Source organism: Lepisosteus oculatus, chromosome 29 (assembly GCF_040954835.1).
Source record: "Lepisosteus oculatus isolate fLepOcu1 chromosome 29, fLepOcu1.hap2, whole genome shotgun sequence".
NCBI classification, from domain to species: Eukaryota; Metazoa; Chordata; class Actinopteri; order Semionotiformes; family Lepisosteidae; genus Lepisosteus; species Lepisosteus oculatus.
Window position 1 is genome coordinate 9706905 of NC_090724.1, and position 23120 is coordinate 9730024.

The following is a 23120-nucleotide window of genomic DNA, read 5'->3' on the forward strand; positions in this document are numbered from 1 at the left end:
CTGACCTCGCTGGGTGACGTCACACGTGGTCCTGGGAGCCTGAATCACGTGTGGAGCCACCGATGAAGGAGAAGACAGAAACAGAGAGAGCGGGGAGGAAGGGGACCGTGTCTCCTTTCTCTCTGGTACCAGCTCGCCGTCACGGCGCCCGGACGCGGACAGAAAGAAGGATCAGGAGACAGGACACTGGGGTGCTGCTAAATGTTCAGTGCAGTTATCCAGGGAAGCCGGGCTGACGTGTCGCTCGGCGCATTTCCGAGGCTCCTGTTAGCGGCAGGGTGATTTAAATGTAAGCGGAGCATCGCCGCGCAGCGCTGACTTCCTACCCGCTGAGCGGAGCGTGTCGCCTTCCGGAAACACTGCGCGAACAACAACGCCAGACCCCACGGAAGGACGGGGAGCCGCACACGCAGGCGACACACGGACACATTCGCCACACGCTCGGCACTTGCTGTTGTCGTGGTTTCCACAGCAGCCCTGCTCGGCGGCGCGGACGGAGCGGATGAGACAGGCGCCTTCATTTTCTGGGTCTGAGCAAGAGCCGCCCGCCGGCTCTGACCTGCGTGTTTTTAGAAAGCCACCCCGAAGCCTGACGGCCCCTCCGCTCAGCTGGCGGTAAGGAAGGGTAATTTAAGCCAGGAAGCCGCGGTACGGGACTCCAAATCGAAGCTCCTGCAAAATATGGGTGAGAAAATTATTAATAAAAACATTAGTCATGTGCAATCCACTTCAGCACGGAGTGCCATTAATCCTGGCAAGGCCTCTGTGTGCGGGCTGCGACTACCCGGGGACGCGGACTGTATAATTATCATGTTGTTTAACTAGGTTTTTACATTTTTCCTTTTAAATAAAACTTCATTGTAATATAATTTTAGGAGGAATAGAAGTATTCTGTTATGTAGTGATGATTATGAACATTATGGTCTGTGATTCTGAGGAATAGTAGTATCTGGTCGCAGCTCCCACTGTGAATTATTTTAAAGGTTTTGTTTCCAGCCGGGGGGTCTGTTTGGGTGTTGGGGTGGGGGCCAGGTTCCTAACGGCTCTGATTTTTTGAAAAACCGAAAATTCCTTTCATATGAAGGCAGTCTCCTTCTCCACCTCATAGCCAAAACTTTCCCAAAGTTTATAAAATTTCAAAATCAAACAGAACATAGAATAACTGGAGTTATTCTGTATTCACAACATGTACGGTCACTTGCTTTAAGTGCCTTGTGGCAACCTTGTTGTGAAAGGCGCTATATACAAATAAATTGAATGGAATTGAGTGTCCACTTACAAATAGGCCAGATTCCCAGTGCGCAGCAGTCTGATCCACTCCAGGTTTTACAGTGCTGTCAGTTAGAGTCCCGGTGCTCAGCAGTTTAATCCACTCCAGGGTCCACCTGCTGTGAAGTCTTCAGTTGATAATTGATCAGACATACTCTGATGGATCAAACACTGGGCATGAACAGGGGTTTTCCTGACAACAATCTATTCAGCACAAACACTCTCTCACACCAGCGACAGAGACAGGTGTAACGGGACTGGACCTGAACCACTGGCCCAGTTGTCCTCCAGGTGTAACGGGACTGGACCTGAACCACTGGCCCAGTTGTCCTCCAGGTGTAACGGGACTGGACCTGAACCACTGGCCCAGTTGTCTTCCTGGTGTAACGGGACTGGCCCAGAAGCCTCCTGGTGTAACAGGACTGGACCTGAACCGCTGGACCAGCTGTCCTCTTGGTGTAATGGGACTGGACCTTGACCGCTGGACCAGCTGTCCTCTTGCTGTTACACAGCTTGTGTTTGGTTATGTAGACAGTTGCAGTGTGGAAGACGGACTGACCTCAAGCACTGCTGAAGGTGTCTGTCGTCTGTCTGTCCCAGGCTCAGAGCCCCCCTCGCCTCCCCCGGTGCTGGAGGAGGGAGGGGAGGAGGAGGAGGAGGAGCTGAGTGCAGGGGAGGAGGTGGACTCCAGGGCGCCCCCTGGCCGTGGCTCTGTGCTGACGCGGCGTGGGATCACCCTCCGGGTCCTGCTGAAGGACGGGCTGGTGGAGCCTGGGGACGGGGTGCTGTCCATCCACTACCTGGTAACAGAGCTGCTGACCCTATCCTCTCCCCTCCCCCCGTCCTCCCTCTCCCCAGCCATCACCGTGGTAGAGTGAGGCCACCCACATTGCACTTTCAGCCATTTTGTGTTTCAAAAGTTGACAATTAAAAAAAAAAAAACTCCTCCCTGTCCCTCTCTTTCACTTCCTCCCTACTCCTCTTTGTGTCCCTCTCTCTCTCCCCAACCCCTGTCCCTCTATCTGTCTCTCTCTCACTCCGCCCCCCCCCGTCCCTCCCCTTCTCAGGGTAAGAAGTTTGTTGGGGACCTGCTGTCAGATGGGAAGATCCGCTGGGTGGAGACGGGCCAGGTCTTTAACTCGCCCAGCGCCTGGGCCACACACTGCAAGCGGCTTGTCAACCCAGCCAAGAAGTCCGGCTGTGGCTGGGCCTCTGTCCGGTACCGCGGGCAGAAACTGGTCCAGTACAAGACTAGCTGGCTGCACAAGTACCAGCCCAGTGCAGAGATGGTGAGAGAGGAGGGGAGGCCGATGGGGCTGGGAGAGAAGTGCTTTCTTATCGTACTGCCACTATACTGAGCTCGCTGTGTCCTCAGAGCCTGGCCAGCGAGGGGGAGGACGAGGAGATGGGGGAGGACGAGGAGGAGGAAGGGAAGACAGCCCTGCCCTCGGAGGACAGGAGTCGGAAGCAAGGTAAGAGGGCGAGCGCTGTGGACAGACGCTCCCAGAGCGAGTCGCGAGAGAGAGCTAGCCATGAATGTCTGTGTGTTGCAGAAGGCAGCCCACTGCAGAGACGGACAGACAGAGACAGAGTCCCAGTGAGATACTGCGCCCTGGGCAGCCGCGACTCTGGCCGGTCAGTACCTTGCTGTGACGGTGCTGGGTGTCTGCGCCACTGCGTTACTGCTCACGTTCCTCTCTGAGACACGTGCGTCTCTGTGTTTGTTTTCTAGGGACCCACACACCTTAGTAGAGCTGTCGGCTTTCTCCGCCATTAACAGGTTCCAGCCTTTCAATGTGGCCGTGTCCAGCAACGTCCTGCTGCTGATGGTGAGGGGACAGTAGAAGTAGAGAGGAAGTAGAGGAGTTTATTGCCATATGTTCATGGACCTTGGGCTTCTTATTTGGGCCGATCTCTCAGGACACAGTACAACAGTACATAACAAACATAATGAATAATAACAGGAACAATAAATGTGTTGTGGGATATGACACTGGACCTTGAACACGAAATGGCAGACCATGCAAAAAGTGCAGAGTGCAGACGTGCATGGAGTCTGAGGTCCTGCAGGATGCGCACTGCAGTAGGGTAGAAAGATGGAGGGAGAGACAGCAGACAGGCCACCCACAGTTCCTGTGTGTCACTCCTCCGTCTCTCTGTCAGGATTTCCACTGTCACCTGACGACCAGTGAGGTAGTGGGATACCTGGGTGGCCGCTGGGACACCAGCACACAGCGTGAGTACAGGGGGCAGTACCATATGGAGGGGCGATTACTGCCAGCTTGTTGCTCCTGTCTTAATCTCCCTGTGCAACGGTTCTCTCCCATTCCCAGTTCTCACAGTGCTGAGGGCATTCCCCTGCCGCTCACGACTGGCTGACCGCGACTCTGCCCCCGCAGTGGAGGAGGAGGTAGGACTGCCCAGCTGCTGCTGCTGTCATTGGGGAATGTGGAGGGAGGGGACTCTGTGCCAGTGGTGTGGGTGATTGACAGCACTGGTTGACCTGTCCCGTTACAGATCTGTCAGAACTTGTTCATGCGTGGGCTGTCATTGGTGGGCTGGTATCACAGCCACCCCCGGGGCCCCGCCCTTCCCTCCCTGCAGGACATTGACTCCCAGATGGACCATCAGCTGCGGCTGCAGGGGAGCAGCAATGGCTTCCAGCCGTGCCTGGGCATCATCTGCGGTGAGCAGGCTGGTGGGGGCTCCAATTGTTTCACACCGGGGGGGGGTTGAGCCGTCTTTTCACAGTCACTCTCTCTCTCTCTCTCACTCACAGGCCCCTATTACCATGGCAACCAGGGTGTGGCATCCACCATTACCCCGTTCTGGGTGGTTCCTCCCCCAGAGGTGAGCTCATTCTGCTTGAAGAGAAAGTTCAGTGGAATGCCTCTCCTACCCTTTGTCTGCTAACAACAGTCCAGCATGTCCTCCTCTGTCTCCTAGCAACGCCCGAATGACTATGGAATCCCAGTGGCGGTGGAGGTGACATATGTCCAAGACAACTTCCTGACCAGTGATGTCCTCAATGAGATGGTACTAGCAACACTGCACGTCCCAGTCTCCCTCCCTCTCTGCCTTTCTGTCTGGAGATTTTCATCAGTGGTGTGATTGTCCATTCCGGTTCTCTCCGTTTGGTGTTGCTCTGGCTGTGCAGCTCTCTCCCCATGTCTTGATTCTCATTCTGCGTGTGCTTGACTGGCTGCAGATGCTGCTGGTGGAGTTTTATCGTGGGGCCCCTGACCTGGTGCAGTTCACTCAGCTGTGGAGTCCGGAGACGACCATCCTGGACAAGATAAAGGTCTGGACACACAGTCTGTCTCTTCTCTCACACACAATGTTCTCTCTAAGGTGTGTGCATGCACACAGGTTATGAAATCAGCGCACATAGTAAATTGAACTGCGCACAAAAATTTAAATTCCCCCGCAAAAAAATAAAATTAACACGGTCATCAATTGAAAAATGCTAAACTGACTACAAGACTGGTTGCGAGAGGCCCAACATGGCTGTGTGCACTATTATTGCTACTCGATAATCTATATCTCTGCTCTCGTAGTCTCGTACCTCCCTGCTCATGCTCGCTTGACACTCAGTCTCTATGACTGGGTTTGTTGAATCGCTGTCCCGGTCTTTTGGATCTCTATGCTTCTATGAGAATGACTAATAATAACAAAATATAATTGCAGGTTTACAATTTTACATACACTCAAATTAGTGCACACAGGTTTTTTCACTGGGGAAAAAAAATGTGCACAACTTTAGAAGGAAAAATTAGAAGGAACATTGCTCACACACTCTTTCACTTGCTGAATGACACAAGCATCTGTTTATACTCACTGCCTGCAGTTGTGCTGGAAACGTTCAAGCTCATGGATGACCCCATCTGTCTCCTAACTCTTTCTCCTGCGGTGTCTCCATGTTGCAGGGCTCACTCAGTGGTCATGCTCCCAAAGACCAGGCCTACAGTCAGATCCTGGAGCATGTCTACAACCACCTGAGCAACTCGCACTGAGCCAGGGCGAAGAGGGGTGTTGCTCTGCACTGGAATCCTGAAGTTACTGGAGCCTCTTTGCTGGGGCCTCTGCAGTCAGGCAGCGCCTACACTGTCCCTCTGGCACCTCCCTCAGGACACACAGACCTGGGACTAACCACATTTTCCCAGGCCTGCTGTTGATTATTTAGAATGACCTAGAAAATATTTTGGACTGTGGCCCCCCAAGAGACTGAGTCGAGTGCACTAGTACACAGAGTGACAGTGCTGTATTACGAGCTGAGCTTAAACTGCCTGCAGCCCACAGTGAAATCTGCTGAGCTCTCACGAACAGTGGACTTCCTTCTTTTATCTGTGGGTGTGGGTGTCGGCTTTTCACTGCACAACAGCATCCAAATCAGTTTCTTGCACTAACAAAACAGGCTGTTTCACCATGAATTGTATTAAAATAAACTTGGATATTAATAATTAAGACTCTGTGGGGACAGGAAAGACAGACAAGCACTCTGTTATGAAAAAAGTAAACTGGCCTGGTCAAGGATGCTCTCCTTGTTCCACTGCACAGCAGCCAGTTGGACTGGGGGCCGCTGGTCCAGTTGGTGTCAGCGGTATGAACTCATCTGAGTTATGTAATAATCACAACATACCAAAAGCTTGCACAGTTTGTTCACCAGGATAGTTCTCTGTTCTGTTAGATGAGTCTCTTGCTGTAATGGAGTGGTTCAAATGTGATTTACCTGCTGAATATATGAATACAGACACTGGAATTTCAATCTCTGCTGTTTCGAGAAGTATTTTTCCTGTGGGTTAACAGGGGCCACCATTGCTGCTGTGTCCAGCTCTAGCCTGACAGCTTCCATACGGCTCTCAGGGCACAGACCTGGATTCCGGGAATCTGGAGCATCACCATGGAGAATCACAGTGGAAGAAAAACACTGAGCACAGTTCTGCAGATATCTCGTTTATTGAAAGTTTGAAAAAAAGAATAAAGATATACTAAACTTTACACTAGTACAAAAGTATGATACTGAACAGGAAAAATACTAGTTAAAATTGTAAATTAATTCAGAGCATAGCCAAAAAGTAATTAAGCAGTTTTTCCACTCTAAGGTGTAATTCCATAATGGAGGACCTACATGCAAGATTAGTTTGTATAAAAAGATACAGTTTTTACTACAAGGTTGCTTAATAACATAACAGAATAATGTTTTAATTTCTTAATATCAAAAGATAGACTCTCAGATAGGATTAAACAGAGAAACGGCCCCTTTTTGTTTTTCAATGTAGTGTGACAATCGTAGTGTCTCTGCACAGAGACCAGCAGGGCCACAGCCAGGCCTCTGTGCCTTGTGTTGCTGAATGGAGGTTTAACTAAGCTCACTTGAGCCACTCTCGCTGCCACAGAGCCCCGGGCACTCCTGAGCACTGCAGCCGAGCAGGACCGCTGGACTGGCACCGTGTCAGGTGGCATGCTGGAATGTGGGCTACAGCTGAGTCAGGCAGGCCGAGGCTGCAAACACCCCTGTGTCTCTTAGTGTTCTTTTTATAGACAGACCCTGTACTCTCACCAGTCTGCACTCAGTGAAGTAAGAATGCATTCAGCCTGTCATCGTATATCCACTGAGCACCACAAGCCATTGACTAGGAAATAAAATCACTGCCGAACACTATGTACTTTTAATACATAAAGAATACGTAAACAATATTAGAAGACTACAGCCAGATCATTTTAAAAGTTTAATACATTTAAAAGTGAGAACATTATGACAATGAAAGCCCAGTGGGCTAGGATAGATTCTTGCTCTCAAACACAGAAAGCTTTAAAGGCCTATATACTTCTCATTTACCAAAACACGTGAATTCAAGAGTCCCTCACATTCCAGATAGTGACTTCAAAACTAAAGTAAACCAACATGGATCTGAAGAGGGCCAGCATGTGGGAGTCTGGTCACAGATGAACATCACACTCTTCCACCCTGGCCCTGCCTGCTATTAACACACTCCTTTGACAGGCCAAGATACAGCTTTTGAGGATTTTGAAACCTTGACCTTCTGCCTTGTTCACTAGACTCAAGAGTTTCTGTTACAATGCCACCAATGAACACAAAATGCAAGCAGAGCTTTAACAAAATTTTAATAAAAAAATTACAAAATGATTTTACTACTCCTCTCCTTGGGATTTGAACAGTCTAGTCAAGTACAGTCCAAAGTGACTGAATACAAAAGTCCAGTCTGTCCCAGTCCTATCAAGTCCAGTTAGTAGAGAGGGGCTGGACTCTGTTCCTGGAGAGCTGCTAGGGGAGGCAGCTGTCCCCTGGATGGGACCTGACACCTACAGCTGGGACCCTCTGCAGCTCCCTTGTGGAGTCGAGTCCCCTCCCCCCGAGACATTGGGCACCGCCAGCAGTGTCCCCAACACGAGACAGACAGGGAGAGACAGCGACAGACACCAGTGACAGGACACACAGCGCTTTGCTGTGGCATTAAAGTCGTCAGCTCAGGAAATGTAGTTAATGTTCATGTAGTTATGATTAGGTTTGTACTTTTTCCTTTTCTATCAGTCAGACAGAACTAAACTCCTCCAGGGACATTGCTTACATAATTAATTGTGCACTGAACTATCTATTAGACCACAAACAGGCTAGCAGTTTCTGGTTGAGCGGTGCCTGGCGCCAGAGGCAGGCTCAATGGCAGAGCGGAGTCTGGCGGCAGAGGCAGACTCAATGGCAGAGTGAGGTGAAGACAGTAGGTCCTTGCATGAGCCAGCTGCCAGTGGGGGGTCTCCCCTCTGACTCCCAGGAGCCTCCCTCCCTCAGGCTTCATGTACACCTTCAGCCACTGGCTAAGGGGTAGCCATTCTGCACTGATTAGGCACAGAGGTGTTTTACTGAAAAACTATAATAAGATGCAGCAGATGCTCTGGCTCCTTCAGATGCCTGCTCTACCCTTCCCTTACAATCTTCCGACCTCCGCCCTCTCCTGCCGTCCCCTTCTCCTAGAACACCGGAGTGGACCGTCTTTCAGAGTGTAGTGTTTTTCCTTCAGTCATATTTTTGTTTAGCGTTGTACAGAGACAAGAGGCTGCCTGCCTTCTAGCTGATGAAACAGCCCCGATCTTACCCTCATGGGAGGGGACGGTCTTTGCTTATAGCTCAACCCTATTATCATTCCCAATTCATTCTCCCTTCTTTATGAACAAGTAGTGATTTTCAGATCAATATAATGTCTTCTATAGAGCAAATGGATATAAATAAGAATCTGCCCTTTATTGTACTGATCTGCAGACTGTACTGTCAGCTACTCCTGCTGTCCAACTGCATGAATACTGCTGCACTTCTCTACTGCCACCAGGGGGCCCTGTGCAACTTTGTACACTGACACATGAACACTGGCAACATCTCACCTGAACACAGCACTGTAGAGAAGATATGCAACTCAGGGAGGTTAAACCTGTTGGAACAGTGTTAACTGCACTGTTGAGTGGGACCTGAAGCTGTGTGGTGATATCAATGAGATTGATTATTTCTGTCCCTCTCCATCACAGCTCTGCCACACCTCTAAATAAGGGCTGTCACAGCTGCACCAACACAACCAGTAGGTGGGACTAAAAACTCACAGCATTACAGAGAACGCCATTTTCCCCAGATCTCAGGACCTGATACAGCACTGAGAGTTAAAGTGTATAGAGCCCCCCGACACACACCCCTGCTGCAGGACAGCTGTATGACTGACTCTTTTTACTGCAGGAATGTTTCAATACTTCCCCCCTTCTGCACCACTCTCTCTCCCCCTCTGTGCCTCAGTGCAGGGATGACAATTTTAATGAAGAGAGAGGCACTGAAATAGTAACACTATATAAGCTCCATTACAGATGCCCTTCTCTGCCCCCCGTCCCTCCCAAATACCCCTTCCCACCCCATCCACCACCACACCCCCTAGTGCGGCAGGGGCACCAGCACTTCCACATAGTTGAGGGGAAAGAATCCTGACTGGCCGTGCAGCATTCCCTCATACCAGTTCTCATCGATCTGATTGGTCAGGGTGATGATGTCGCCCTCACGGAATCCCAGCTCGCCATCGTTCTCGGGCTCAAAGTCATATAGCGCCTTGCAACAGGGCTGGTCCATGGCTGGGGGGAGAAACAGGCTCGGTCAGATTCACAGACTCACAGCCAGACCAGGAGACAGGCCGACACTCTACATGCACTCCTGGCCAGGGCTTGCTTACTCATTTACCGTTTAATTTTAGCCTTCCAAATGCCATCCAGCACAGAATATGAATACCCTGCATATACCTGTTTGTCTGAATATCCGTTTATCCACAGAGCAGGAACAGCACAGTCGAGCTCAGTCTATAAATCTGTTTTTTCCATCCGCCTCTTTCTCTGAACACTAGTCAGCTATAGTGCAGGCAGCAGAAGCTCCTGCTGGGTGTGAAGGCAGGCCCAGAGAGCCAGTATAGGTACTGAGGTGAAACGAGAGATCTGGCACAGTCTCCCTGTTCTTCTGCTGCTGCTGTCAGAGGTAAAGGCGTGTTACACAGCCTGCAGACTTGCCAGCACCTTTCCTCCACTTGGAATTGTTTTTTGAAAAGTCCTTTAAATTAACCAAAATAAAGTAAACTTAACTGGAGATCTTGTGAGAAGCCAAATGTTTGCTGATTCCCCTTAAACACATGATTTCTCAAATGGAGCACTGGGGCCCCTGTGCCTCCCCAATAGGCAGGGGGCAATGAGCAAGAGCCCCAGAAACTCCTGGCCATGTGACAGGTCAGCACTGCCTGTGGTGTCGCCCCCACCAATGGGCACATCAGGACAGGCTGAGAAAGCCCACTGGGGCTGGCGCTCACAATGCCTGCTCTGTGATTACTGCACAGCGGGTGTGCTGTGTTTAGACCTCCACCAGCCCCAGGAGCAGAGGGAAAAGTCAGGGATACCCTGGTCTGGCCTGTTTCCGAGCGATGTCAGACCCGGCCCAGTGTTAGTGATGCACCACAATCCAGTAAAGCAGCAAGGTCAGAAGTCAGTCGTCAAGGGCATAAGGTGTCCTGCTGTACTCCCATGCGGTCTGCAGCAGGCTGGTGGTGTGTACTGCTGCCTTCAGCACGGCCCAGTCAGGCACGATCAGGTGCCACACTGCAAGCCCACTCAGCCTGAGTGTCACCCCAGCGCTGCAGACTGGAGCAGGGTACAAGTGTAGAGCACACTGCCATCACACTGTGGGGGAAAGGGGGCAGAGAGAGGGGCACAACTGGGCCAGGGAAGTCCTGGTGCCAGGCTGTGAGCTGTGGAACTGCCCGTCCCCCAAAGTCCCGACAGCGCAGGGCAGCCAGGGTGTTAGAGAGCTGGAGTGACCGGAGCAGTTTGCCCAGGACTGCACTACCCACTGCAGTCTGGGTGCCTGCTGGAGCATGGGGTTAGGACACCACACAGCAGGCCCACCTCACACAGCCCTGGGCACACACACACACAGGCAGGCGGGCTTGGCCAGGCCAGCTCCCACTGTTTGGGGTGTTTAGTTCCTTAAGTGCAGCTCTGTGCAGCTTTCAAAGACAGCAAAAAAAAAAAGTTTCTGAAATATTCTCAGAAAAATCTAAAAAACCCAATATCTAATCGTTTTTTATTTTATTGGGGCTATCTTTCTTACAGTCTGAATATTTGCAAGAACAAATATGCTAGCATCACCTCAAACAGCTTGGTATTGAGGGAGGAAGGCACAAGCACACAGAACACTCCCACGCTCTGTGGTATAAAGAGCCGCCTTCTGCTTCAGTCTGCGTCAGGCCCTGTTATCGAAATGTGATAGCAGAGACTGCTGAGTTTGTGTCTGCTCTGTTTTATGCTTTGTGTTCAACAGCAGTACTTCAGTGGTCTCTTTATACTGCAAGCCAGCACACACTTCCACACACACACCTCGCCCAGATCACCCTTCTCTCAGACTCACAGGCGCTGTAGGATCGGGAAGACATTCTGCGCGGGTGGAACGACGATGCTGATGACATCACAGGGAAAGAACACAGCACAGTGTCACAAGGGCTCAAGGCCTCACCCCTGCTTCCTCGTGAATCGATTAACAACTGGCCAGTGTAAACTGGTAAACAGATCAGCTCCTTAACACACACCCAGCTCTTCTCTCCGCCTGAAGCGCAGTGCTAATACTAATTCACTACAGATCTTCTTCAACACTAGCGGTTGCCCAGGGACTGGAAAACCAAATATACAGAAGTAAAAACAATGAAAACTGTACAGGTTAAATCAGTCTTCCAGTGAATAAAAAAAATGAACTGTCTGAAAATAACGGCGAACATCAGCAAGCTAGTTCCCGTGCTCGGCCGTATCTCACCCGAGGAGCGGGCCGCTGGTGCTGCAGCTGCAGCGGGGGTGTAGAAGCCTCCGTTGGACTGATCGGCGTCTCCATAATCCAGGGAGGGCTTGGGCTTGGGGGTGTACTCCCTGCGTGGGCGAGAGGATGCCTCGCTCATACTGCAGAGCACCCAGGAGAACACAGGGTTAACACACATGCAGCACCAACTCGGTGATACAACGATTCAATAACTCCGTTTACAGTGACACCCGAAACAGCGAACAGCAACACCATGCTGAAACAGACGCTGCCGTGCTGATTCGAGCCGGCAGGAGCTCGTGCTCAGGGCTCGCTCACCTGGTCCTCAGCTTCTCGGACAGCTCCTCCAGGATCTGCACCGCCTGCCGGTGATACTGCAGCTGCGCCTCCACCAGCGCAGACAGCTGGCTCACCTGCTCGATCTGTGCAGACATAGGCAGGGAGATAAATACACACACCGTTCAGAGAACATTTGCACTCGGATTGGGTGAAAATTAGATTCTCCAATATTCCCCAAAAAGCTTACCAATTTCCCCAATACTTCCCAAAACCATCCATGACCCAGGACCACCCAAGGAACCCCAGAACAGCCAAAGACGCCCCAAGAATACCTGTCTTTCTGGCAGAGACTCCCACACTCTCAGGCACACACCCCCACAATGCGCCCCCTGAGACTCCGACACACAGCGCGCCCCCCCTGAGACTCCCACACTCTCAGACTCACAGTGTGAACCCCGAGACTCCCACACTCTCAGGCACACACCCCCACAGCACCCACCCCCCGAGACTCCCAGCGTGCACCCCGAGACTCCCACAGCCTGCCAGCCACTCACGTCGGTCTCCAGCAGGTTGTACATGCTGGTCTCCGCCACCTCCTTGGACTCGTGGAATTTGTCGAGCGCCTGCCGCACCTCCTCATCGGGGATCTTCCCCTGGCGCTTCTTCTTGTAGTCGTAGTCGAGCCGCCGGCCCTCCAGCTTCTTCAGGTGGTGCTGAGGGTGGGAGCCGGACAGGGTGCGTAAGAGCAAGGACCATTCTACGCGCCCCTCATGCTGAGGAAACGCCTGCCGAGTGCTGTTACCTGGATCTCTCGCAGGTCTTTGTCACATAGCCCCTGCAGGGGGTCGATGAAGTTCTGCTTGACATCGATGTCCAAAGAGTCTTTCACCTCTGCCAACCGCTTCATGGATTCTCCTGCGTCCAGCAGGGCGCCACCTGGAGTTTGGATGGGGAACAGCAGGCAAGGTCAGACCTCTTTCACCTCTCTATCATGTTGCTTCTCGTTGCCACAAGAGTTGGCACCCCCCCACACCCCCCTTTCCCCTCCCCTCACCGAAGTTTGTGTCCTCTCCCAGCTCGCGGCCATACTTCACCATGCACTCTCCCAGCAGCCCCTCTGCCTGCGGGTATCCTGGGCTCTTCACCTGGCCACGGATCTTCGACACCGTGTTCAGCATCGACAGCTTCGCGCGGGATGCTGAGGCAGGGGGGGCAGATGGCAGAGAGAGGGGGTTAATGACACAAAGGTGCCGAACCAGGCAGATCTTTAGCTGGGTGTAAACAACCCAGAAGACTCGGGCAGTGAACCTCCCCTCCCTCTCCGCCCTTCTTCCCCATCTCCCTCACCCGGATTGGGCTGCAGGTACTCCGAGGTTTTGGAGATGACCTCCGTCACAGCCTTGCTGGTCACATCTACTTTCTGAAGGACACATACAGGGCAGAGGTCACCACACAAAAAGAAAAGGAGATCCACATAGACACACAAACGCTCACCTATCTATAAATTGTTAAGAAGTACACTGGCAAAACTACACACAGCACAGAGACACGGTCACACATGGACATGCGGGTCTTACCCTCTCCAGATCCTTGAACTCTTCATCCAGCTTGGTTCCCTCTGCGCCCCCCACCTTCTCACTCACCATCTACAGGGAGAGGGAGGACTACAGCGTGAGAGCACAACAGGAGACCTTCAGGTTTAAATTGTTTCAGGGACATCATCCAGAAAGATATGTACCATTATTTCTATTTAATACTGTGAATTTTGTCATGTGACTTAAAGGCAAACAGTTACATTATTTTTATATTTCAGGCTATGAAAGAATCAGTGCATTTCAAACTACAATAATAGTAAATGTAAACTGGGGGTTTTACAAGTTACTGTGTACATCACAAAATAGACTAAATGTCCAGGTATGTGCAGTGCCATGTTCTCCCAGTGACGTGAAGCTGCTCTATCACATTGTAAACAAGCAGGCTTGTGAGTCCATCTCTTTTAATTCAATAGAGATGTTGCTCTTGATTTTGAGACCATTTTGCCGATGGAACCTACAGTACTAGTTAGCTCATCATGCAGATCACGTTGGAAACTTTCTACAGTGAAATATCTGCTGCACAACCTGTTAAATTAGTTATTACAGTGACTAGTGAGCAGGAAGGGCTGCATCAAGTCAACTCGTGGGAACGCAAGATCAGAGGTTTGCGACGACATGGCAATTTACAGTACTTTCACAAAGTTCAGGATTTTTGTGCTTAATTTGAAATCTGTACATTTTTTCTATACCGTCAATGAATCTATTTTGATCCAGAGATTTAATAACTGGTCTGAGATATTGGGGCTGCAGTTCCACTGTAATGGGTTGAGTGGCAGAAACAGAAAACAGCAAAGTGTTTGAATGTCAGAGCAGCCTGTCTACTCCAGGTCTTTTCTTCCCTGATTATAAGTCACTTTCTACACTATAGTAGTGCAGCACATTCTGCTTTCCCACTTCATCTGTGTGATGCAGCCAATCCAGCCTACTGAGGGCTCAGAGCTGGAGGAGACACACAGCTGAGCAATGAGATCTGGCTGGTTTCCTTGAGTTTCCACTGCAGGCCTGACCCAGCACGGCACGCCAGGCGAGGAGTGGAAAATCAGACACTCCTTCGCTGCTCTGCCTGGCGTCGCTCGCAAGGGGTGTGTGTGTCCCACAGAGCCAATATCACAGAATCGCAGAACCTAACAGGCCGAGCGCAGTAAGGCACACGCACAGACACACTCATGCATCCACAGCTGGCCAGTTCTGCTCCAGTGGAAAAAATGTTTTATGATCTGTCAACTCCTGCATTGCACACATGGCAAACACGTTAACTCTGTCCTTCCCTCCACCCTCTCGGCACTCTCTCACTCCATCTGCCTACACAGATATACATGCTGTAGAGACTGCAGACGCCTCACTGCCTTACGCAGTCTCTCTGCACAAGGATCACTGGACTTGTTGCTGTTCAGCACAGCTGTGGTACCCTCAGGGTGCTCCAGTAAAATGCTCAGCTGGATACGTGGGTACAAATGTTAAACACTTGGACAAAATTATCAGCCAAGTACAGAGAGGCGCATTAGAACCGAGCTCAGGAGGCGCTTCATTAGAAAAAGGGACACAGGAGTATGGAACGAGCTTCATTCAACAACTGGCTGGATGAGATTCTGGGATCAATCAGCCCCTAAAGGCTGGACAAGCGAGACAGGCCGAAAGGCCACCCTGTTTTTAATTCTTATTATGTTCCTGGATTCTTGTATTCAGTGAAATCCAATTCACACACACAAACAACTACAGCACCCTGCGGTATACTGTATAATTAATTGAACTCTACCCTCACACTTCCATAAAACACCAATGACGTCACTCACTTGCACCAGGGCTTTGTCTCTGAGTAGAGGCGTGCCACCCTCTCTATTTCTCCTTTTGTCACTCAGTTCCTAACTACGCAGGCACACATGATCTCACACCCAGCTATCTGTGAGTCAGTCTGTCCCTTCCCTGTGCGGCTATCGGTATCTGACTCTCCCAGGCTGGTGGCTCTGGCAGTGTGGGGCACACACTGTGCCACCCCACTCACACACTGGCATGGGTCTCCCAGCCTGCTGCTGGCGCTGCATGGTGGACGGACAGAGGAAGAAGAGCAAGAGCGACAGAAACGAGGGAGCAAGCACGTCAGAAAGACAGATAAACGAAGCATGTGTTGCGCAAGACCTATATGACTTGTATTGCCAATAAAAAGCAGCTGATTAGGAAAGAGCTCGGTGTGAAGGGTGAGGAGGTGTGTGATAAGCCTGTGGGAGGGAGACTAAATAAAAGAGAAAGGGTGGGAGACTGAGGGTGCTGGGGGGGGGGGCACAGCCCCAGTGTCATTGTCTAACGGTAAGCACTGGACACTGCACTGTCCAGCCTGACGGGCTCCTCACAGTGACCCTGTCTGTCCATCCGTCTGTCTGTCCAGCCAGAGGGGCTGCTCACAGTGACCCTGTCTGTCCATCTGTGTGTCCAGCCTGAGGGGCTGCTCACAGTGACCCTGTCTGTCCATCTGTGTGTCCAGCCTGAGGGGCTGCTCACATGATCTCACATGATCTCATGGCGCATTAGAACCGAGCTCAGGAGGCGCTTCATTAGAAAAAGGGACACAGGAGTATGGAACGAGCTTCATTCAACAACTGTCAATCTGTGTGTCCAGCCTGGGGGCTGCTCACAGTGACCCTGTCTGTCCATCTGCGTGTCCAGCCTGAGGGGCTGCTCACAGTGACCCTGTCTGTCTGCGCACAAGAGTTAGGGGTTATGCTGTGAGTGGCCAAGGGACAGAGAGAGATGAGTACTGAGTGAGGGCCAGTGAGAGATGCAGACAAGTATACCGAGAATAAAACAAATCCTCTACTGAGCAATGTACATTAAGAAAAATAAAGCATACAGATTTTAGACAGTGAGTTGTGAGTTCACTTTGAAAAAATAATAATGCATAACATGCAGTAACTTAAGTTAATTATTCAATGTTGTTCTAATTACCTTTTAAGTGTCCCCTGATCTTGACTGCCATGCTAAGAATTGTGATGTTACATTGTGTGTGTTCTATTTTTCAAAAAATATTTTTAATATGGAAATATTTGCTGTATTGTGTTGGTTATGTGATACTTGCCAACTATTGGCAGTCTGATTTTCTCATTGTGGAAGATCAGTAGACAGAGCTGTTTTTTCTCAGTGTCCTGTTGTTTTATATATTTGTTCCTTTTTCCTGCTTTCTGCATTGCGGTTATTAATAATCTGTTGCCATTGCAGATGATCGTCTCTTTGTTGTGCTTTGGCAGTATTGTAATGCATCAGCACACAGATAAGGAGGAGGAAGATAGGAGACAGGGAGGGAGAAAAGAGAGCAGAGATATGGGCTCAGGTCCCTTCCAGAAAGAGGTCGTGTCAGTTTCCTGTCTTGCACAGCCACCCCAAAGCCGCCTACGCTCCTGCAGTAAATGTTAACCTGCTTGTCCGTGGGTCTCTGCTGCCGCTGATCACAGGAACAGGAGGAGCCAGAAGACGGATCACAGAAAGAGTCACGAAGAACAACAAGCTCTCTGCCTCTCTCACTTCTCCTACTGCCTGTATTTTCAACAAGCCACTTCAAACGATTCCTCACTCCCACTCTCTCTGCTCACGAGGAATCTTAGCCTCGTCCTGACTGGCTACTCCGACAGGAAGTCAGGAGAGCTGAAATCAGCAAAACTGGGAGAGAGGAGGGGAGAGAGGCAAGAGAGACAGGATGACAGGGGGACAGAGAGAGGAGGGCACGCTGTCCCTGTTAAGCAGAGTGGGCTTGCAGTGTCCACTCATTCTCTGCTTCTCTACTCTTTGCCACACAAGTTTTATTTGAAATGATTTACTGGCATGACAACATGAAGACATATTGCCATGAATCTGACATTAGGAACCCACAGACACAGAGGAACACAGCAATCACTTTCCCCTCTCGGCTACCACAGCCCCAGTCTCCTCCCTCTCTTCTGGAAAGGACATGTCTCGGCATTTTCTTCTCAACAAACTGGTGCAAAAAGCTCAACAAAATGCACCCAGAGGAACACAGCCAATTCACATCATGGGAGGGCCTGGGCTACATCTTCCATTTACTGCAAGAATAGAAATCACTAAAATGACAGTGATCCCTAAAATAAATAAATTACATATTAAGACTGCAGCCTGTTAAAATTACTCGCTTTAAACAAGAAGACTCTTCTCTGCATTTATTTAGAACTCAAAACAACCTAAAATTACTTTAGACAAAATATTGCTTCCATGAAAAAAGGGAGGAAAAACAATTATTAATTTCTTATTGGGTCACACAGCACATAATATCAGATGGGCAATCACAATGACTACCACAGTCAGACAACAGACTGAATCTGAGCCATTTGAACCACAGTCTGATTCTCTCTCTGTTGACAGTCTCTGCCTCCTGGAACACACTTGGATATACTGAAAACATCTGTACGATGTGACTGTACAATTCATTTAAAGCTTCCTTATGGAAGATGTGGTTCACTCTTCTTTATAAGCCCGTATTGCGGAATAACAGGTCTGAAGCAGGAATGTGGACATTATCAGACCTTAACCTTACCCTGTAAATAAGAATTCCCAAGTGTGCTCTGCCAATTAATTCCTAGGAATCACAATCTTCCACGCATCAGTAACTCAAATTAAATATATAACCAAAGTTCAGCTTCTTCTGATGGGGAATATTTCATGCATAATATTTATAATAAGAAATGTCAATGATGCACTTGCGTAGGGTAACTTAACACCATCAAGGCCCCAACAGCACATACACACTAGACAAAATAACAACATGCATCATTAACCTTTCTAAACACTTGTGCAAATGACACCACAGGTACAGAATTACTAGAAACTGTTCACGAGATCTACTTTCAGATGAATGCTAAGAGCAGTTCTCCAGGTAGGTCAGAACAAAACGATAACCTGACAAGGACTGTGGGACTGTGGGAGAATGAAATTCAGTATAATTAGGCGCTACAGTACCAGTCCAGTAGAACAGTCCTGTTACAATAGGAGCTACAGTCCCAGTCCAATAGGACAGTCCTATTACAAATAGGAGCTAGTCCCAGTCCAGTAGACCAGTTTTGTCACAATAGGAGCTACAGTCTCAGTGCAGTGGGACAGTGCCAGTCCAGTAAGACAGTCCTGTTACAATAGGGGATACAGTTCCAGTGCAGTAGAACAGTCTGTTACAATAGGAGCTACAGTCCCAGTGCAGTAGGACAGTCCCAGTCCAGTTAGACAGTCCTGTCACAATAGGGGATACAGTTCCAGTGCAGTAGGACAGTCCTGTCAAAATAGGGGATACAGTCCCAGTGCAGTAGGACAGTCCTGTCACCTTAGGCGCTACAGTCCCAGTGCAGCAGGACAGTCCCGTCACAATAGGGGATACAGTCCCAATGCAGCAGGACAGTCCTGTTACACTAGGGGCTACAGTCCCAATGCAGTAGACCAGTCCCAGTCCAGCAGAAGTCTGTTACAATAGGCGCTACTGTCCCAGTGCAGCAGGACAGTCCTGTCACCTTAGGCGCTACAGTCCCAGTGCAGCAGGACAGTCCTGTCACAATAGGGGATACAGTCCCAGTGCAGCAGGACAGTCCTGTTACACTAGGGGCTACAGTCCCAATGCAGTAGACCAGTCCCAGTCCAGCAGAAGTCTGTTACAATAGGCGCTACTGTCCCAGTGCAGCAGGACAGTCCTGTCACCTTAGGCGCTACAGTCCCAGTGCAGCAGGACAGTCCTGTCACAATAGGGGATACAGTCCCAGTGCAGCAGGACAGTCCTGTTACACTAGGGGCTACAGTCCCAATGCAGTAGACCAGTCCCAGTCCAGCAGAAGTCTGTTACAATAGGCGCTACTGTCCCAGTGCAGCAGGACAGTCCTGTCACCTTAGGCGCTACAGTCCCAGTGCAGCAGGACAGTCCTGTCACAATAGGGGATACAGTCCCAGTCCAGCATAACAGTCCTGTTACAATAGGGGATACAGTCCCAGTCCAGCACAACAGTCCTGTTACACTAGGGGCTACAGTCCCAATGCAGTAGACCAGTCCCAGTCCAGCAGAAGTCTTTTACAATAGGCGCTACTGTCCCAGTGCAGCAGGACAGTCCTGTCACCTTAGACGCTACAGTCCCAGTGCAGCAGGACAGTCCTGTCACAATAGGGGATACAGTCCCAGTGCAGCAGGACAGTCCTGTTACACTAGGGGCTACAGTCCCAATGCAGTAGACCAGTCCCAGTCCAGCAGAAGTCTGTTACAATAGGCGCTACTGTCCCAGTGCAGCAGGACAGTCCTGTCACCTTAGGCGCTATAGTCCCAGTGCAGCAGGACAGTCCTGTCACAATAAGGGATACAGTCCCAGTCCAGCACAACAGTCCTGTTACACTAGGGGCTACAGTCCCAATGCAGTAGACCAGTCCCAGTCCAGTAGAAGTCTGTTACAATAGGCGCTACAGTCCCAGTGCAGCAGGACAGTCCTGTCACCTTAGGCGCTACAGTCCCAGTGCAGCAGGACAGTCCTGTCACAATAGGGGATACAGTCCCAGTCCAGCACAACAGTCCTGTTACACTAGGGGCTACAGTCCCAATGCAGTAGACCAGTCCCAGTCCAGCAGAAGTCTGTTACAAGAGGAGCTACAGTTCCAGTGCAGTAGACCAATCGTGTTACACTAGGGGCTACAGTCCCAGTCCAATAGGACAGTCCTATTACAAATAGAAGCTAGTCCCAGTCCAGTAGAGCAATCCTATTACACTAGGGGCTACAGTCCCAGTCCAGCAAGACAGTCCTGTTATAATACAGGCAACAGTCCCAGTCCAGTAGAACAGTCCCACTACAATAGGGGCTACAATACCAGTGCAGTTGACCAATCCTGTTACACTAGGGGCTACAGTCTCAGTACAGTAGGACAGCCATGTCACAATAGGAGCTACAGTCCCAGTCCAGTAGAACACACTAGGGGCTACAGTCCCAGGAAAAAAAAATAACAATTACTTTAAGAATCGTGTTGCTACAAACTGTCCTTCAAACTACACATATTTCCCTAAGATATTATATAACTATTCCTATTTTAATTAGCCTCTCAAAATCCCAAAAGCAAGCGTGCGGACAGAGGCGCAGTTATACTCACAGACAGAAACGTGTTGACGAGTCAGAGTCAATCGACTCTCTGGACGTCCAAGGACCTGCTTCAACACACTATCGCTACACAAGAGTTACACAACCGGCAGTAACGACACGACAAGAGTCACCCCAAAACCGTCAAGACACGCGCTGACGTGTAAAACAACAACTCGAAGCCAACTAACAGAAAGACTAAGCAACCAAGATAGCAATAAAACGAAAACAACAACAGCAAATTGTGCACTGACCTGGCTGGCTTTATAAAACTGCTTCTTCAGCCCCGCCACAGACATCTTGGACTCGGAATCGCTCCTCTCTGCAAGGCGGAGCCCCGGTTCTCTCGGTTATAACCCAGCCTTCGCTCTCTGCGCGGAACCCACCCGGCCCTGCAGTCTCTTGGACTCCCAGGACCCTGCAGGAAGTTACATGGCAACCGCGGAGACTTCCTGTTCAGCCGCAGACCGACGGACATTCCAGGGCAGCCTCGAGGGGCGGTGGGGGGGGGCGACCTCCTCTGTGTTCGCACAGCGCCACCTGCTGCCCAGGAAGTCAGTTCCAGGCGGGCAGCGGGTACGCGCAGTTTCGGTATGGGAGAGAATTTTACAAGCGTTAATTTTAGTGCCCATGTACACCCACAGTGTTTGGGGCTGTTTGCAGCGTAAAACATCAAAGTAACATTGAACAGAGATAAAGACAGTGATAAAAAAGTGAAAAAAGGAGAAGAGGCAAACACTAATTAAAAGCCTGACTAGACAAATAAATCTTTAGATTTAAAAACTGTAAAAAAAAATCATTTCCCAGATTTTCAATGTAAAAAAGGTTTTCACACTCTGTATTTCCAGATTGGAGATGAAAACTTTACCTTGTTTTCAGGGGAACTACCAGGTATTTCCTGAGGTTAAGGAAAATAACAGGAAAAAAATAGAAGATTAAATTATATTAAGTTTACAGGAAAACAAACAGTGGCAACAAGAGAGGAACAGTGAGACTGGACGCCAGCATAGACATGGACAGGACTGGGTGAGACACAGACAGGACCAGTGAGATCCAAACAGGACCAGTGAGACTGGACACCAGCATAAACGCAGACAGGATCATTGAAACTGGACACAGCACAGACACAGATAGGACCAGTAAAACTGGACACAGCACAGACACAGACAGGACCAGTGAGACACAGACAGGACCAGTGAGACTGGACACCAGCATAGACACAGACAGGACTGGGTGAGACACAGACAGGACCAGTGAGACTGGACACCAGCACAGACACAGACAGGACTGGGTGAGACACAGACAGGACCAGTGAGAGTGGACACTGTCACAGACACAGACAGGACCAGTGAGACTGGACACCATGATCAACACTGGATGGTGAACAGAAGCCCCAGTGCTCGTTTAGTAAGGTTGAGAACTGAGGTGCCATCAGGAATTGGGAAGGAGGATGGGATTGCCGGCACTGAGCGCGTCACTCCGTGATAATCTGCAACATCACCTGGACATGTCCATATCACAGTAACTGAAATGGGGGTGAAACATCTCATCACAGCATGTAGGATTGGCAGACCAGCAGGTTCAACAGCACCACTGCAGAGACGCTGAGGACAGGCAAGGCAGCCTGACCTCCAGACCGCAGTAGCTGGCTCTGGGCAGTACAACAGTATTGACCTTTGATCTGTGCTGAGTGAAGCCATTGTACTTCTCATCCCAGAATGCATCTGGGCTGCCACCTGCCAGCATCTTAGAGACGACTACAGTGGGCCGATTCTGGGCCCAGGAGCTCCAGGCCGGACCTAGAGTTCAGACTGTGAAGAATCATGGAATACTCACTGGAATATCGGAAACCTCAAATTCATTAACCTTGAGAAAACCTTTTATTCTGTTAAATTAGGGGTACTTTGCTAATTCCAGCACCCCAATCAGAACATGTACCCCTTATCTGTACTCCCTGTACAGAGAACTCTCTGTGTACTATCCTAAGATATGATCTTTATTTTTATATCCAGGTGGGGCTGCACATTGGTGATGGTGGAGGGGAGTCCCCATTACCTGAAAAGCGCTTTGAGTGGAGTGTCCAGAAAAGCGCTATATAAGTGTAAGCAATTATTATTATTATTATTATTATTATTAATTATTATTATTATTTATTTCTCCCATCAGCCATTTTCCAAACGTTTCTCATGTTGTAATCTCCTTAATTGTTCTTTTGCTGTTGTATTTAAAAAAATATATATTGGTTTAGACCCCATTGCAATATTATTTTCTATATATCTCTCTGATCTTCTGATGTCTTTTTTTCAGATTCCAGTAGAGAAAAACACATTCCTGGTCATTATTATATGTGTATATCGCAAAAAAAGAGAAAATTGTCATGTTGTGGAAGTTTATATTTCCTTTTATTTGTATGAGAGAGAGGTTAAAGAGAAAAACGTTTTGTCCTGGGGAAGCAGATTGTGTTGTTGTTTTGTGTTATTTTGTGTGGTGCTGTGTCTCCCCCTCCTGGAAGGCTGCGGAACCGCAGAGCCACGCTAAGCACAGAAGACTTCA

At 49.6% G+C, this 23120-nt stretch overlaps 2 protein-coding genes across 4 annotated transcripts; one reads left to right on the forward strand and one right to left on the reverse strand.

Annotated features, from left to right (window-relative positions):
• Positions 1–46: 46 nt before the first annotated feature.
• mpnd (MPN domain containing) lies at positions 47–6034 on the forward strand. 2 transcript variants are annotated; one of them, XM_015365589.2, is made up of 13 exons: positions 51–685; positions 1870–2072; positions 2337–2558; positions 2645–2741; positions 2823–2904; positions 3002–3098; positions 3433–3505; positions 3603–3679; positions 3787–3955; positions 4049–4119; positions 4216–4305; positions 4478–4570; positions 5196–6034. In XM_015365589.2, exons 1-13 carry the CDS (start codon positions 682–684, stop codon positions 5280–5282), a joined length of 1365 nt encoding a protein of 454 aa, XP_015221075.1. In that variant the 5' UTR covers positions 51–681; the 3' UTR covers positions 5283–6034. The 2 variants fall into 2 exon arrangements, 1 of the variants encoding a protein (XP_015221075.1); XR_001480613.2 differs by lacking the exon at positions 5196–6034 and having other exon boundaries at positions 47–685; positions 4194–4305; positions 4478–4567.
• Positions 6035–6206: 172 nt separating this feature from the next.
• sh3gl1b (SH3-domain GRB2-like 1b) lies at positions 6207–21050 on the reverse strand. 2 transcript variants are annotated; one of them, XM_015365590.2, is made up of 10 exons: positions 20822–21050; positions 13459–13527; positions 13229–13301; positions 12936–13079; positions 12684–12817; positions 12436–12594; positions 11921–12024; positions 11603–11742; positions 11204–11251; positions 6207–9390 (listed from the first exon to the last, which is right to left on the reverse strand). In XM_015365590.2, the coding sequence occupies exons 1-10, from the start codon at positions 20864–20866 to the stop codon at positions 9197–9199; spliced, it is 1110 nt and encodes a 369-aa protein (XP_015221076.1). In that variant the 5' UTR covers positions 20867–21050; the 3' UTR covers positions 6207–9196. The 2 variants fall into 2 exon arrangements, with proteins under 2 accessions (XP_015221076.1, XP_006639957.1); XM_006639894.3 differs by lacking the exon at positions 11204–11251 and having other exon boundaries at positions 20822–21048.
• Between the last annotated feature and the right edge of the window lie 2070 nt (positions 21051–23120).